This window comes from Argopecten irradians, chromosome 2 (assembly GCF_041381155.1).
Source record: "Argopecten irradians isolate NY chromosome 2, Ai_NY, whole genome shotgun sequence".
Taxonomy (NCBI): domain Eukaryota; kingdom Metazoa; phylum Mollusca; class Bivalvia; order Pectinida; family Pectinidae; genus Argopecten; species Argopecten irradians.
Window position 1 is genome coordinate 34130250 of NC_091135.1, and position 17148 is coordinate 34147397.

Here is a 17148-nt window from a genome sequence, read left to right on the forward strand (position 1 = left end):
GAACTATCCTATATATGCATAAATTATGCAATTGTTAAAATGTTGTCTGCATTATTGACAATTTTCTATGTATTATAAATATTTATTCAAGTAATCAAACAGCAAATATTTGAACAATCCCAAAGATCTATCTGTACATTTGTACATACATGTCAATAAAATATTTGAAAAAAAATAAGCAACAAATAAACAAACTTTTAGATCTTGATGTATGCATATTTTGGATGGTTACTATAATGGCGAATGGAGCTGCATTAAGAAACAAAAAAATGATAAAAACAAATTCACTAACCACTAAATTAACACTTTAAAATAGAAATTACATACATCTGGCAACAACAATGGGCCTGAACCTTATAATTACATACCTCTGCATTCTTTTTGCCTATACTATAAATAGTAATAGCTTCAACCAATTTCATAAAGCATTGTCAGATTGAATTAAGCTTGAATATTTGCAGCATGTGGTGACTGTACCTGCTATGACATATTGATGAGTAATGGCCAGAGAGTACACTGACCCAAACGAATGGTCAATCTTTCCCTTCAGATCAAATGTCCCTGTAGAGTCCCATATATCTATAGTGTTATGGGACCCACTATACAGACGGTCCTAAAACACAATCAAAATCATACATTATTTTATTTATTTAATGTAAATATATCATGGTTTTGCTCTAAATCTTGCCTGAAACAACTTGGATACAGTCCTTCAAACAATGACCGTCACTGTTACAGTGGACTCGCAGTAATCCCTACGCTAATAGTAGGGGATTCAAGACTCAGATTTCTGACAGATCAATATCCTAGGAAAGGGATTTGATAATTGCATGTCATTGATCAGTAAATCACAAATTGGACAATTTAGACTGGGATACACATTCCAAGGTATCATTACTTTTACAGTTACTGTGGTAATTATGATACACAATATAGTCAGTCACCTACTTTTCTATGCTACAAAACTTCCAAACTTAATGAACCCTTGACCAAAACATAATGTTCTCTTTAAATGAATTATTGACTTTTAATTAAAAAATATTAAATTTGAGAAAAAAGACTGACCTTTGTCGTGTTGAGACACAGTGCCCTCACCCAGTGGTGTAAACCTGATACTGTATGTTTGTGAGTCAATGTCTTCGCCTCCCATACCTTGATGACCGAATGTGATGAAGAAAAGAGGTAGTCTCCCACTAGAACCATGGCTGTGATTATGTTGTCATGAGCATTCTGGAACATTGAAGTCACTTTATCATAAATATCTATTAAGTACACATTTTTATGGTTATTAAAAATAACAAAAAAACCTGATGTATCAGAGTTACTTCCCTTTGCGTCACTCTCTCAGTAATAGGAAGTATTTCGATCTGATAGATCAGAATGACTAATGGATCAGTTACTGTATCAAAGTTTTCTGTATCAATATGTACATTATATGTATACTGTGAATGCATTCATGAAGTTACTATATTAAGTTTAACAATTACCACAAGTCATACATGTACATGTAAGAGCAGATAACCCTGTATTAGCAGTCTAATTAGATGTAATAATTACCACAAGTCATACATGTAAGAGCAGATAACCCTGTGTTAACAGTCTAATGAGATGTAACAATTACCACAAGTAATAAGGGCAGATAACCCTGTGTTAACAGTCTAATGAGATGTAACAATTACCACAAGTAATAAGGGCAGATAACCCTGTGTTAACAGTCTAATGAGATGTAACAATTACCACAAGTAATAAGGGCAGATAACCCTGTGTTAACAGTCTAATGAGATGTAACAATTACCACAAGTAATAAGGGCAGATAACCCTGTGTTAACAGTCTAATGAGATGTAACAAATACCACAAGTAATAAGGGCAGATAACCCTGTGTTAACAGTCTAATGAGATGTAACAAATACCACAAGGACTAAGGGCAGATAACCCTGTGTTAACAGTCTAATGAGATGTAACAATTACCACAAGTCATACATGTAAGAGCAGATAACCCTGTGTGAACAGTCTAATGAGATGTAACAATTTCCACAAGTCATACATGTATGAGCAGATAACCCTGTGTGAACAGTCTAATGAGATGTAACAATTACCACAAGTCATAAGGGCAGATAACCCTGTGTTAACAGTCTAATGAGATGTAACAATTACCACAAGTCATAAGAGCAGATAACCCTGTGTTAACAGTCTAATGAGATTAACAATTACCACAAGTCATACATGTAAGAGCAGATAACCCTGTGTTAACAGTCACTCCGTACCTCGACATGGGAATGTTCTGAGAGTGACTCCATGTTCCAGGCTCTGATGGACATGTCACTGCCACCAGTATACAAAATGTCTCCACTAGCTACCATTGAATGGACCTGTAAAATATTCAGCCTAGCTCATTAATAATTTCATTTTTTAAGAGTGAAATGTAAGGTTCCATCGTAAAAATATCAGACAGTGGTATTTTTCATGCGGCTAAAGATATCAGTTTTGACCAATCATAACACCTACAGCATTACTAAGCAGTGAAAATATCGTTTTTGCAGGAAAACCATTTTTGAAATACTAAATTAGAATTATAATATTATGCATCTAAATAATGGCTGGAGCATAAATCTGTCAATTTTCTTCAAAAGTTTTGCCCCATTTGTGGGAGAAAATCTGTAAGTGGGGAATAATGAAATGGGGAGTGAATATATATATGTACATGTATATGGTATGGAAACATTGATATTTTTCCAGACAATGGATGTCAATACAAATTTCCTACCACTTTACTGTGCCCCTCAAGAGTTTTGATACAGCCTTTTGATAAGGTTTCCATGTCCCAGACCTTCACCAAGCCGTCTGCCCCAGAGCTGCACAACTTCTGACGCTGGGTGGCGAGGCACCAAACAATATCCTTATGTCCCCTAAGTTCAATAAATCATACCATAAAAGATAACTAACGTTAAACCAACATCAATGGATTCTGATGAAATAATTCCTCAATAGGGGAATGGATGCTTATAGGGATAAAGTATTTGGAAATAAGTGCAAACAATTTTCGGAAAATACATTATGTTAGAATTGATAGCAGTATGTACATCAATAAGAGTGGACAAATGTGTAGAATGACTTATACAAATGTATGTTAAAAAATATATTGGCAACATGATATTGTTTAATATACAAATATTTTCAATTTATAAACACATTACACACTCTGATTGGGAGCCAATTAAGTCATCCAATTTCACAATTTTACTCTGACAGGTATACAGTTACACTGTTTTGTTTTCAGGAATTGACTTACCTTAAAGTCCCAATACACTTAAACTGGAAAGGCATGTCCCAATCCTCGGCCTTCAATGGCGAACCTGGCGGGGACTTAACTAATACAGCAGTACCTAAGTAAACACAAACATAATATATACACAAACCATCATTACCAGAGAAAATCCTCTCTAATTGACAAAACAAGTTCAACAAGAATCTGTCTGAATACACATGCTCATTTATTGCAGTTTAGACTTGTGTTGTTACTAAGGAAATTGTCTTGACTTTTACTGTAACCATGCAATTGCCCTGCTGTATGACTTACATCTACTGTAACCATTTGAAGGCCCTATATAACTTACATGTACTCTTACTAAGGAAATTGTCCTGTCTTGTACAGTAACCATGGTGATGGCCCTATAAGACTTACTTGTACTGTTACCACGGGGCCTGGCAGTAGCCTCTTGTGTGTGACCAGGAGATGTTGTTGACCGGCGGTTCCGTCCACCACTTAGCATCTGTTCCACTAATCCCTGTATCTGTTCATACTTTTGTTGTAGGGCTAGTAGGTTACTACATAAAATTACACAATTGATAATTCTTCACATATATGTTGACCCATTTATCTTGTATCACAAAATTATATAATTTGACTTAGAATTATTTCATAAATCACCATCCATGGCCACATAGAGTGTAATGGACAGGAGTAAGAGCATGACATCAAGCTTGAACACCAACTGTTTAACATCATGCATTATGAAAGGTGTTTTTAGCTAAATTTATGGCCGGGTAAATAAGATCCCAAATGACAACTGAAAATATACATACAATATTTATACACCCTGAACAGAATCTAAACATAGAGAATATAGTGAAGATTAGTAAGCACTGGGTGCTGTAAACCAACTTTCGTTCTTGTGCGATTTACTTTCGCGAATTTTGCGATCATAGTAAATTAATTAACAAATATTAATCTCAGTGAATGCATGTAGACCGCGCTTGTATTTAAACATTATTCTCAATATCTTTTGGGGTTATGAAGTCATAGACAAAAATCGGAAGGATATTCTTCATAGACGCAAAGCGTCTATGAAAAAGAATGTCCGCCCGTTTTTTGTCTATGACTGCATAACCCCAAAAGATATTGAGAATAATGCTTATAATTTAATTCAGATAACTCAATCAGGTACTAATTAGGCATAAATTTCCGTAATTTTACTTACTTTATAATAAAACAAATTGAGTTGAGGTGCATTGATATCTTATCCAATAATTCAGTTTGGCCAATAGCTGTGCCGCTTTTAATAAATCCCTACGAAAACGTTTTGTATCTATGACGTCATAATACGTGACGTACAATTATTTCGCTCTATGGAAAAATAACCTCAAAGATATTACCAATAGAAATGAGTGTAACATATGAAATTAAATTATTGATAGATATATATATTTATTTTCAAATTTGTGAATTCGCAAGCATGTTTTAAATTAGAAATCGCAGAATTTAATTGCTGTGAAAGAAAGTTGGTTTACAGTAACCATATTTCAGAAAAATTCAAAAAGTCACGAAATCAAAATCTTATTAATTCATTTTTTAGAAGAAAAAAACACCTGAAAATTTGTTAAAATGTATACTTACATAGTATTAGTTACTCTGACTTATGAGCTATCAAACAATCCTCAAAATTGTCTACACTATACAGATCATGTTAATATATAAAAGATTGTGCAATAATAATTACAAAACTGTTATAGATTTTGAATAATTATGGAATTAAAAATAACTTCAAATTAATAAACACATATTAAACATACCTTGTACATGCTGTGAGCTGTTTTTGCATTGTTTCTTTCCCTCCCTCCAATAACTCCACTCGCTGTGTCAACAGACCAACTTCCTCCCTCAACTCTTTGTTGCTTTCTTCAAGAATGCGATTCTGAGAATTTGAAAACACAATCTTATTAATGAATATATAGTAATGTCTTCAAAAAAAGATTGGAGAAATGGTAACCATTACATGTTAATGGTATTGATTTGGTTATTACAACACTTGTTCACTCAATACTGAAGACAGATTCTAAACACAAACATTTACCAGTAATTTTATACTTTAATATCACATTATAATCATAATATATAATGAGCTCAATATAAGCTTTAATATAATTGAACCTGCTTAATACAAATTTCAGCTACTTACAAAATAAATTCAAATCCCTGATTTTGGCACCTCTTTATTTATTAAATCATACTACTTTGTGAAATGTATATACTAGAAATATAATAAGGAATTTGCTTATAACAATCACCTTTTGACACAAGGTGATTTTGTGGTGCTGTCAAGTTAATATTTGTTCTTAGAATAGATCTAAATTTTCTGGATTATTTTTTATCTGAAAGTGTTGAATGTACATGTATAGCCTTGTTTTAAAGTGAAAGGGGAATCAATTGATAGAAAATTAAATATGAGTATACAAGTATACAATTAATTGTTGATAATGGAATAGTCAAAGAATAGTCAATACATTGTTGCCAACTTAGAAATTTGTAAATAAGCTTACTAGTAGTAAGTATATAGAACTATATATGTTGATTCTCAGTGCAATCAGCCTAGGACCACTTAAATTAACTAAATTTCTCTTATTACAACAACAAATTACTTCTCCTGGTCCAATGGGATTGGTTAGCAAATGATTTTACTGTACAAACCTATTCAACTTATTTTCTAATTTTAATGCCTAACAACATTTTCACATTTTAATATCATGATTTAGATTGCAACTGTTCTACTGTACAGCACAGTATACGTAGTGTGCTCAAAACAATTTTGCAGCTATAAATTTTAGCATATTCTAACTGCACGTTACGTAACTGCATGCAAAAATGAGTGCTCAGTATAATTAAGATTCCTGGCCTTTTGATTATCTATCATTGATTTGTTTGCAGGCCCAGTAAACAGGACAAACAGTACTTGAGCTGCCATTTGTGTGTTACAAAATACGTTTAGAATTACCTCGAGTAAAGTATTTTTATTGGCACTGCATGCTGTAGATCAAGGTATGGTAAGGACTGCTGGCATGTGGGGAATATGCTCAATATAAGTAAACTTAGCTGATAAAACGTGTTTTCTTTTCGCTAGATCATTTTATTTAGACTAAATAGTAATTCTGTCTTTCCATGATACAGTTATCTGCTCTTGTGTGAAGGCATTGATTGTAAAGTCGTTAGTTTATGTGTGCAATTAGCATCATTTCTTTCGAAAAGTATAAGGTTACGCTAAGGAACATGTACATGCATTCCTGACAAGGGTAGATAACTCTGTAATATGCAAATGTAGACTATACTGTGGCATATCAGAAACTCATGGTTTCATATTTATCTATATAATAATTATGTCACCTGCTCATGGAAATCTTTAAAGCTGACACTCTTCTGAAGACCTCTGTACCCACAAGTAGTGTCCTCATGTTTTGTCACTTCCTCAAGAGTGCCCACGAACTCACATCCTGAACAACCAGATAAACAATTTGGTTAATTTACAAATGATTCAGGCTCTTCATGTAATAGGGTCATATCTTATGTGAATTTGTCACCTATTTGTGCAATAAATAAAAGTGGTATGAAAGTGAAATTGGAAGATTTTTTTTTAATATTTACAAATGTATATTAATTTGTATCTGTGCTGTGTTTCACCTGCATGCGTAATATATTGTATATATTCGTGAGCGCTGTATCTAACTATATATGTACATATAGGTTTGTGTACCTGTTAGTAGTGTTCACTGACAGACTTTTATGATGGACAGGACATGTGACTGTTACAGACAGTGACAAAGTTGTTTGATTGGTTGGTAGTTTCAGCTAAACGTATTTAGTATACATCTTTTTGTATTTCGAGAGATTTGAATTTTGTCCCTGTTGTATATATGTCAGACATATACATCTCTTGTGATCATGGTCCACTTATTTGGTAAGTTTTAATTTCGCTCGTTCTACTATTTGGGATATTCTTTATCTTAAATGGTAAATATATTCTCCCCAGTATGGAAATTGTTTGAATGCGATAATTATCAATGTGATCATTATAATTTGAATATTTTTAAACAATGAAATAGATACGGATATATGTACATGAATTGTATACATGTGATCCCATTGTAACTGTAAAATGTATAAGTTACATATATCTTAAATGTACTTATAAGTAAGGATTGTATGTTCTTTTATTTGTAGTTCAATCTGTAGCTATATGATTGGCTGTTTCATGACTGTAGAATACCGAGTACATAAACGTCTACACATTAATACTCTATACGTATTGTAAGTGGGTGAGTTTACTTTTATCTATTTCTGCAATATTGTGATAAGAGTTTTCAGTAATGTGTGAAATGTAAAGATTGTCTTTGAATGTTATTACATGTAGCAGGTGATTCGATTTTGAATGAAAGATGTATGTTTTGAAAGTGGTTCTTATTGTGTTTTTATCATATTTGCAGAATGTTTTAAAATGAAATAAAACGTATGAATCTCAACCCAGCTGGTTTGTCATTCTCTCAAACATTTCCTACCTTAAACATTATCTAAACTATGCATTGTGTAGTTATTAAATGCATTCATTCATTTTTAGGCAATATATAACATCAATGGTATATGTTATGAAGACAATATGTACTTTGTATTTACTCTCAGCTACAGTCTGTGCATAGGTATTACTTAATGTAATTATATACACTGTATATGTTAATATTGAAATTTAACCACATGCAAGTATCTTAATTAGTTATGGTAGTAAATTAAGACAACGTTATGCGTGTGATATTTCTGGAAGCATGCAATCAATTTTCTCTTGTTTAGCTCTCTGCAAATTAAGATTTATTTTCCTGTTACCTTTTTCACAGTGTCCACATGGTGTGAAGTGACACACCTCCAGGTGTTGGTCAAGCTCGGACTTCCTAAACCTGCCACAGTGACCAGCATTGTTTGGACATGGTACTGGGGCATAGGTGCAGGTGGACTCATGCTCCTGTCGTTTACCTGATGTAAACAATTATTAGCAAAATAGTATATATATATATGTTTTACACACAGGCATGGGAATAATTCAAGTACTATGTGATACCCAATAATGTTTGAACCGTATTACATGTAGTATCTCCAGTGGTGATGGAAGATTAATGGAACATTAACCATTTGTAATCTTCCTGCTGAAATGACAACGTTAGCATGGGATATATCATCATTATGTGTCATTTTATTCACAAAGAGAAGCAATGGTCCCGCACAAACTTTATCAGGAATCACATGGTATGTGAATTATTCTCGTCAAGGCTCTTGACAAGGAAAGAGTCAGATCAAGGCTTCTGACAAGGAAAGAAACAGATCAAGGCTCTTGACAAGGAAAGAGTCAGATCAAGGCTCCTGACAAGGAAAGAAACAGATCAAGGCTCTTGACAAGGAAAGAGTCAGATCAAGGCTCCTGACAAGGAAAGAAACAGATCAAGGCTCTTGACAAGGAAAGAGTCAGGTCAAGGCTCTTGACAAGGAAAGAGTCAGGTCAAGGCTCTTGACAAGGAAAGAGTCTGATCAAGGATCCTGACAAGGAAAGAGTCTGATCAAGAATCATGACAAGGAAAGAGTCTGATCAAGGATCTGATCAAGGAAAGAGTCAAAGGATCCTGACAAGGACAAGAGTCAAAGGATCCTGACAAGGAAAGAGTCAAGGAAAGAGTCGATCAAGGATCCTGACAAGAAAGAGTCATGATCAAGGATCTGACAAGGAAAGAGTCTGATCAAGGATCATGACAAGGAAAGATTCTGATCAAGGAGATCTGATCAAGGATCTGACAAGAAAGAGTCAGATCAAGGATCTGACAAGGAAAGAGTCTGATCAAGGATCCTGACAAGGAAAGAGTCTGATCAAGGATCCTGACAAGGAAAGAATCATATCAAGGATCTTGACAAGGAAAGAGAATCATATCAAGGATCCTGACAAGGAAAGAGTCAGATCAAGGATCCTGACAAGGAAAGAGTCAGATCAAGGATCCTGACAAGAAAAAGAGTCAGATGACAAAGGATTCTGACAAGGAAAGAGTCAGATCAAGGATCCTGACAAGGAAAGAGTCATATCAAGGATCATGACAAGGAAAGAGTCTGATCAAGGATCCTGACAAGGAAAGAGTCAGATCAAGGAGATCCTGACAAGGAAAGAGTCTGATCAAGGATACTGACAAGGAAAGAGTCTGATCAAGGATCCTGACAAGGAAAGAGTCTATCAAGGATCCTGACAAGAAAAGAGTCAGATCCTGACAAGGAAAGAGTCAGATCAAGGATCCTGACAAGGAAAGAGTCTGATCAAGGATCCTGACAAGGAAAGAGTCATATCAAGGATCCTGACAAGGAAAGAGTCGATCAAGGATCTGACTCAAGGACCTGACAAGGAAAGAGTCATATCAAGGATCCTGACAAGGAAAGAGTAGATCAAGGATCCTGACAAGAAAGAGTCAGATCAAGGATCTGACAAGGATCCTGACAAGGAAGAGAGTCAGATCGACAGGATTGACAAGGAAAGAGAATCAATCAAGGATCCTGAACAAGGAAAGAATCATATCAAGGATCCTGACAAGAAAAGAGTCAGATCAAGGATCCTGACAAGGAAAGAGTCAGATCAAGGATCCTGACAAGAAAGAGTCAGATCAAGGATCTGACAAGGAAGAGTCAGATCAAGGATCCTGACAAGGAAAGAAGATCAAGGATCGACAGAAGAGTCGATCAAGGATCCTGACAAGGAAAGAGTCAGATCAAGGATTCTGACAAGGAAAGAGTCAGATCAAGGTTCCTGACAAGAAAGAGATCAAGGATCCTGACAAGGAAAGAGTCGATCAAGGATCAAGGATCCTGACAAGGAAAGAGTCTGATCAAGGATCCTGACAAGGAAAGAATCATATCAAGGATCTGACAAGGAAAGAGTGATCAAGGATCCTGACAAGAAAGAGTCATCAAGGATCCTGACAAGGAAAGAGTCAATCAAGGATCGAAGATCATCAAGGATCTGACAAGGAAAGATCATATCAAGGATCCTGACAAGAAAGAGTCAGATCAAGGATCCTGACAAAAAAGTCTGATCAAGGATCCTGACAAGGAAAGAGTCAGATCAAGGATCCTGACAAGGAAAGAGTCAGATCAAGGATCCTGACAAGAAAGAGTCGATCAAGGATCCTGACAAGGAAAAGAGTCAGATCAAGGATCCTGACAAGGAAAGAGTCAGATCAAGGATCCTGACAAGAAAGAGTCAGATCAAGGATCCTGACAAGGAAAGAGTCAGATCAAGGATCCTGACAAGGAAAGAGTCAGATCAAGGATCCTGACAAGGAAAGAGTCAGATCAAGGTCCTGACAAGGAAAGATCATATCAAGATCTGACAAGGAGAGTCTGATCAAGGATCCTGACAAGGAAAGATCATATCAAGGATCCTGACAAGGAAAGAGTCTGATCAAGGATCCTGACAAGGAAAGAGTCATATCAAGGATCTTGACAAGGAAAGAGTCAGATCAAGGATCCTGCAGGAAAGACAAGGAAAAGGAAGAGTCATATCAAGGATCTTGATCAAGATCCTGACAAGAAAGAGTCAGATCAAGGATCCTGACCAAGAAAGAGTCATGATCAAGGATCCTGACAAGGAAAGAGTCAGATCAAGGATCCTGACAAGGAAAGAGTCATATCAAGGATCCTGACAAGGAAAGAGTCTGATCAAGGATCCTGACAAAGTCAGATCAAGGATTCTGACAAGGAAAGAGTCGATCAAGGTCCTGACAAGGAAAGAGTCATATCAAGGATCTTGACAAGGAAAGAGATCAAGGATCCTGACAAGAAAAAGTGATCAAGGATCCTGACAAGGAAAGAGTCAATCAAGGATCCTGACAAGGAAAGAGTCAATCAGATCCTGACAAGGAAAGAGTCAGATCAAGGATCCTGACAAGGAAAGAGTCATATCAAGGATCTGACAAGGAAAGAGTCTGATCAAGGATCCTGACAAGGAAAGAGTCATATCAAGGATCCTGACAAGAAAGAGTCATCAAGGATGACAAGGAAAAGGATCAAGGATCCTGACAAGGAAAGAGTCAGATCAAGGATCCTGACAAGAAAGAGTCAATCAAGGATCCTGACAAGGAAAGAGTCAGATCAAAAGACAAGGAAAGTCAGATCAAGGATCCTGACAAGGAAAGAGTCATATCAAGGATCTGACAAGGAAAGAGTCAGATCAAGGATCCTGACAAGGAAAGAGTCAGATCAAGGATCCTGACAAGGAAAGAGTCTGATCAAGGATCCTGACAAGGAAAAGAGTCAGATCAAGGATCCTGACAAGGAAAGGAGATCTCTGACAAGAAAGAGTCAGATCAAGGATCCTGACAAGGAAAGAGTCTGATCAAGGATCCTGACAAGGAAAGAGTCAGATCAAGGATCCTGACAAGGAAAGAGTCAGATCAAGAAAGAGTCATCAAGATCAAGGATCCTGAGTCAGATCAAGGATCCTGACAAGGAAAGAGTCAGATCAAGGTCTGACAAGAAAGTAAGATCTGACAAGGAAGAGTCAGATCAAGGATCCTGACAAGGAAAAGATCAAGGTCTGACAAGGAAGATCAAGGATCCTGACAAGGAAAGAGTCTGATCAAGGATCCTGACAAGGAAAGAGTCAGATCAAGGATCCTGACAAGGAAAGAGTCATGATCAAGGATCCTGACAAGGAAAGAGTCGATCAAGGATCTGACAAGATCCTGAAGAAAGAGTCAGATCAAGGATCCTGACAAGGAAAGAGTCATATCAAGGATCCTGACAAGGAAAGAGTCAGATCAAGGATCCTGACAAGGAAAGAGTCAGATCAAGGATCCTGACAAGGAAAGAATCATATCAAGGATCCTGACAAGGAAAGAGTCTGATCAAGGATCTTGACAAGACAAGGAAAGAGTCAGATCAAGGATCCTGACAAGGAAAGAGTCATATCAAGGATCCTGACAAGGAAAGAGTCTGATCAAGGATCCTGACAAGGAAAGAGTCATATCAAGGATCTTGACAAGACAAGGAAAGAGTCAGATCAAGGATCCTGACAAGGAAAGGAAAAGAATCATATCAAGGATCCTGACAAGGAAAGAGTCTGATCAAGGATCTCAAGGATCCTGACAAGGAAAGAGTCAGATCAAGGATCCTGACAAGGAAAGAGTCAGATCAAGGATCCTGACAAGGAAAGAGTCATGATCAAGGATCCTGACAAGGAAAGAGTCAGATCAAGGATCCTGACAAGGAAAGAGTCATATCAAGGATCCTGACAAGGAAAGAGTCATGATCAAGGATCCTGACAAGGATCCTGACAAGGAAAGAGTCTGATCAAGGATCCTGACAAGGAAAGAGTCAGATCAAGGATCCTGACAAGGAAAGAGTCATATCAAGGATCCTGACAAGGAAAGAGTCTGATCAAGGATCCTGACAAGGAAAAGAGTCAGATCAAGGATCCTGACAAGGAAAGAGTCAGATCAAGGATCCTGACAAGGAAAGAGTCATATCAAGGATCCTGACAAGGAAAGAGTCTGATCAAGGATCCTGACAAGGAAAGAGTCTGATCAAGGATCCTGACAAGGAAAGAGTCATATCAAGGATCCTGATCATATCAAGGATCTGACAAGGAAAGAGTCTGATCAAGGATCCTGATCTGACAAGGAAAGAGTCAGATCAAGGATCCTGACAAGGAAAGAGTCATATCAAGATCTGACAAGAAAGAGTCAGATCAAGGATCCTGACAAGGAAAGAAGATCAAGGATCTGACAAGGAAAGAGTCGATCAAGGATCCTGACAAGGAAAGACAAGGAAAGAGTCATATCAAGGATCTTGACAAGGAAAGAGTCTGATCAAGGATCCTGACAAGGAAAGAGTCATGATCAAGGATCCTGACAAGGAAAGAGTCAGATCAAGGATCCTGACAAGGAAAGAGTCTGATCAAGGATCCTGACAAGGAAAGAGTCAGATCAAGGATCCTGACAAGGAAAGAAGATCAAGGATCCTGACAAGGAAAGAGTCAATCAAGGATCCTGACAAGGAAAGAGTCATATCAAGGATCTTGACAAGGAAAGAGTCAGATCAAGGATCCTGACAAGAAAAGAGTCATATCAAGGATCCTGACAAGGAAAGAGTCAGATCAAGGATCCTGACAAGGAAAGAGTCATATCAAGGATATTGACAAGGAAAGAGTCTGATCAAGGATCCTGACAAGGAAAGAGTCTGATCAAGGATCCTGACAAGGAAAGAGTCAGATCAAGGATCCTGACAAGGAAAGAATCATATCAAGGATCCTGACAAGGAAAGAGTCAGATCAAGGATCCTGACAAGGAAAGAGTCATATCAAGGATCCTGACAAGGAAAGAGTCATATCAAGGATCCTGACAAGAAAAGAGTCATATCAAGGATCCTGACAAGGAAAGAGTCAGATCAAGGATCCTGACAAGAAAAGAGTCAGATCAAGGATCCTGACAAGGAAAGAGTCATATCAAGGATCCTGACAAGGAAAGAGTCTGATCAAGGATCCTGACAAGGAAAGAGTCAGATCAAGGATCCTGACAAGGAAAGAGTCATATCAAGGATCCTGACAAGGAAAGAGTCAGATCAAGGATCCTGACAAGGAAAGAGTCAGATCAAGGATCCTGACAAGGAAAGAGTCTGATCAAGGATCCTGACAAGGAAAGAGTCATATCAAGGATCCTGACAAGGAAAGAGTCAGATCAAGGATCCTGACAAGGAAAGAGTCTGATCAAGGATCCTGACAAGGAAAGAGTCAGATCAAGGATCCTGACAAGGAAAGAGTCAGATCAAGGATCCTGACAAGGAAAGAGTCAGATCAAGGATCCTGACAAGGAAAGAGTCTGATCAAGGATCCTGACAAGGAAAGAATCATATCAAGGATCCTGACAAGGAAAGAGTCTGATCAAGGATCCTGACAAGGAAAGAGTCTGATCAAGGATCCTGACAAGGAAAGAGATCTGATCAAGGATCCTGACAAGGAAAGAGTCAGATCAAGGATCCTGACAAGGAAAGAGTCAGATCAAGGATCCTGACAAGGAAAGAGTCTGATCAAGGATCCTGACAAGGAAAGAGTCAGATCAAGGATCCTGACAAGGAAAGAATCTGATCAAGGATCCTGACAAGGAAAGAGTCAGATCAAGGATCCTGACAAGGAAAGAGTCATATCAAGGATCCTGACAAGGAAAGAGTCAGATCAAGGATCCTGACAAGAAAAGAGTCAGATCAAGGATCCTGACAAGGAAAGAGTCTGATCAAGGATCCTGACAAGGAAAGAGTCATATCAAGGATCTTGACAAGACAAGGAAAGAGTCAGATCAAGGATCCTGACAAGGAAAGAGTCATATCAAGGATCCTGACAAGGAAAGAGTCATATCAAGGATCCTAACAAGAAAAGAGTCAGATCAAGGATCCTGACAAGGAAAGAGTCTGATCAAGGATCCTGACAAGGAAAGAGTCTGATCAAGGATCCTGACAAGGAAAGAGTCAGATCAAGGATCCTGACAAGAAGAGTCATATCAAGTATCTTGTCAAGGAAAGAGTCTGATCAAGGATCCTGACAAGAAAGAGTCAGATCAAGGATCCTGACAAGGAAAGAGTCTGATCAAGGATCCTGACAAGGAAAGAGTCAGATCAAGGATCCTGACAAGAAAAGAGTCGGATCAAGGATCCTGACAAGGAAAGAATCATATCAAGGATCCTGACAAGGAAAGAGTCTGATCAAGGATCCTGACAAGGAAAGAGTCAGATCAAGGATCCTGACAAGAAAAGAGTCAGATCAAGGATCCTGACAAGGAAAGAATCATATCAAGGATCCTGACAAGAAAAGAGTCAGATTAAGGCTCTTGACAAGAAAAGAGTCAGATCAAGGATCCTGACAAGGAAAGAGTCTGATCAAGGATCCTGACAAGGAAAGAGTCAGATCAAGGATCCTGACAAGGAAAGAGTCAGATCAAGGATCCTGACAAGGAAAGAATCAAAGGATCCTGACAAGGAAAGAGTCTGATCAAGGATCCTGACAAGGAAAGTGTCTGATCAAGGATCCTGACAAGGAAAGAGTCAAAGGATCCTGACATAGAAAAGTCATATCAAGGATCTTGACAAGGAAAGAGTCTGATCAAGAATCCTGACAATGAAAGAATCTGATCAAGGATCCTTACAAGGAAAGAGTCAAAGGATCCTGACAAGGGAAGAGTCTGATCAAGGCTCCTGAGATGAGAAGAGAGATTAAAGATCCTGACATGAAAAGAGGGCAATTACAGGGAATAGGTCGCCCCACTAATAGTAAATTCAGGGGTAGATGGGCTTATAATGACAAAATAATTTTGAAATTCAGGAGATTACCTTGTTTTTTAATTGTTGGAATTCATTAAATGTTCAAATTTCACAGTCACAGATTTCAAAGGATAAGGATGAAAAAATAGCCAGTCCAGATGATAAAAGTTTTGTAAATTAAAAAGTATGCACTCATGTATCTTATACATATATATAGCTACTCTACATCATATTGCTATGTAAATTAAAAAGCAATTTAAGGCAATAGAATTTAAACAAGTTTATAACAACAAAACTGCCTTTTATTGATTAAACTAACCAATTACTATGTGTTCCTGACAGCCACTCGGGTCTGTGGTGAAACCATTGTCTGTTTTAATTACACCATATCGACAGTGGATCAATAGGTCTTCTATTTGTCCAACCACAATTCTGCAATAAAATCAAACGCTATTACAGGGTATCAATACAAACACAAACTGTTTATGTCAATGAAAGATTATTTTATCTTTCACTTTAAGATTTACATAAATTAACGTAATATTACTCTAACTTTTCTATGTCTCACATCTAAAGTTTGTATGGCTTCGTGAAATCCTTAACTTAAGGATTAAGAACTTTGCCGGTTAGGAAAAAGGAAAAATTAACAAGATACAGCTAATATTATGACATTTGAGAAAGGCTTGGCATTTTTATAATGACATTTTAAAATAATTATTTTTAACAGTAAATATTATGCTTTCATTTTTGGCATGATGGAAATACAGTTTTTACATAAAGAAATTCTTTACAAGCTTAGGACAACACATCCAAATAGAAACATATATTATATGGCACGCCGTTTTGTCATAAAATACACATAGATACATATGTATACATAAAATAGGCCTACTTAAAATCGTTTATGCCATTATGTTACCAAACCGATTTTTTAACCTTAACGGTAAAAGGAAAAGATTTGATATTAAATATTATATGTATTTTACGACAAACCGGCGTGCCATAGCCTAATTATACATTTCAAATACACAAATAAAAATGAAAATACACATGTACCATACACACCTGTTGACAACAAGCTGTGTTGTATCACAAGGTTGGCTATCAATTGGACAGCGGGTTATTCTGAAAGCACACTTGCTGCAGAATGTGTGACCACATTTGACACTAATAACAGGCTCGTTGTATAATTTTTTACAAACAGTGCATTTCAGATGAGGTGATGGTTCGTCAATAAGCAGAATTGGAGGTTCGTCTCCATTAATGGAATCCCGATTCACGGGTTGAGTTTTTATGGGTGACTTTTCATCTTCTTCAAGTTTGTATGTCTCTGAAAGAAATGCCATCTGTGTCACATTATGTACATTGTCTGTTGATGTTTAAATTTCAAGAAAATCTCCATTTACTTCCTGTTCTCAAAATAAACCGAAACTAACAGGTGCTTTTCCTTATTACACACTTCAAACATTCGGTGTTAATGAAATGCTTCTGTTCACCACAAAGATAAACATGCAGAAGACTAAGATAATTTAGGTGCGTTCGATTAAAATATATA

General features: G+C 36.9%; 1 protein-coding gene across 2 annotated transcripts in view; it reads right to left on the reverse strand.

Annotated features, from left to right (window-relative positions):
- Positions 1-17058, reverse strand: part of LOC138315246 (E3 ubiquitin-protein ligase TRAF7-like) — a 42967-nt gene extending 25909 nt beyond the window's left edge. For both annotated transcript variants that reach the window (XM_069256117.1, XM_069256118.1), the window contains exons 1-11: positions 16659-17058; positions 15913-16025; positions 8145-8291; positions 6657-6763; positions 5072-5193; positions 3684-3826; positions 3291-3384; positions 2766-2907; positions 2266-2370; positions 1066-1230; positions 478-613 (exon numbers count right to left, since the gene is read on the reverse strand). In XM_069256117.1, the coding sequence (XP_069112218.1) occupies positions 478-613; positions 1066-1230; positions 2266-2370; positions 2766-2907; positions 3291-3384; positions 3684-3826; positions 5072-5193; positions 6657-6763; positions 8145-8291; positions 15913-16025; positions 16659-16939 (1555 nt within the window). In that variant the 5' untranslated portion in view covers positions 16940-17058. The remainder of the gene's footprint in view (positions 1-477; positions 614-1065; positions 1231-2265; positions 2371-2765; positions 2908-3290; positions 3385-3683; positions 3827-5071; positions 5194-6656; positions 6764-8144; positions 8292-15912; positions 16026-16658) is intronic.
- Positions 17059-17148: the final 90 nt, after the last annotated feature.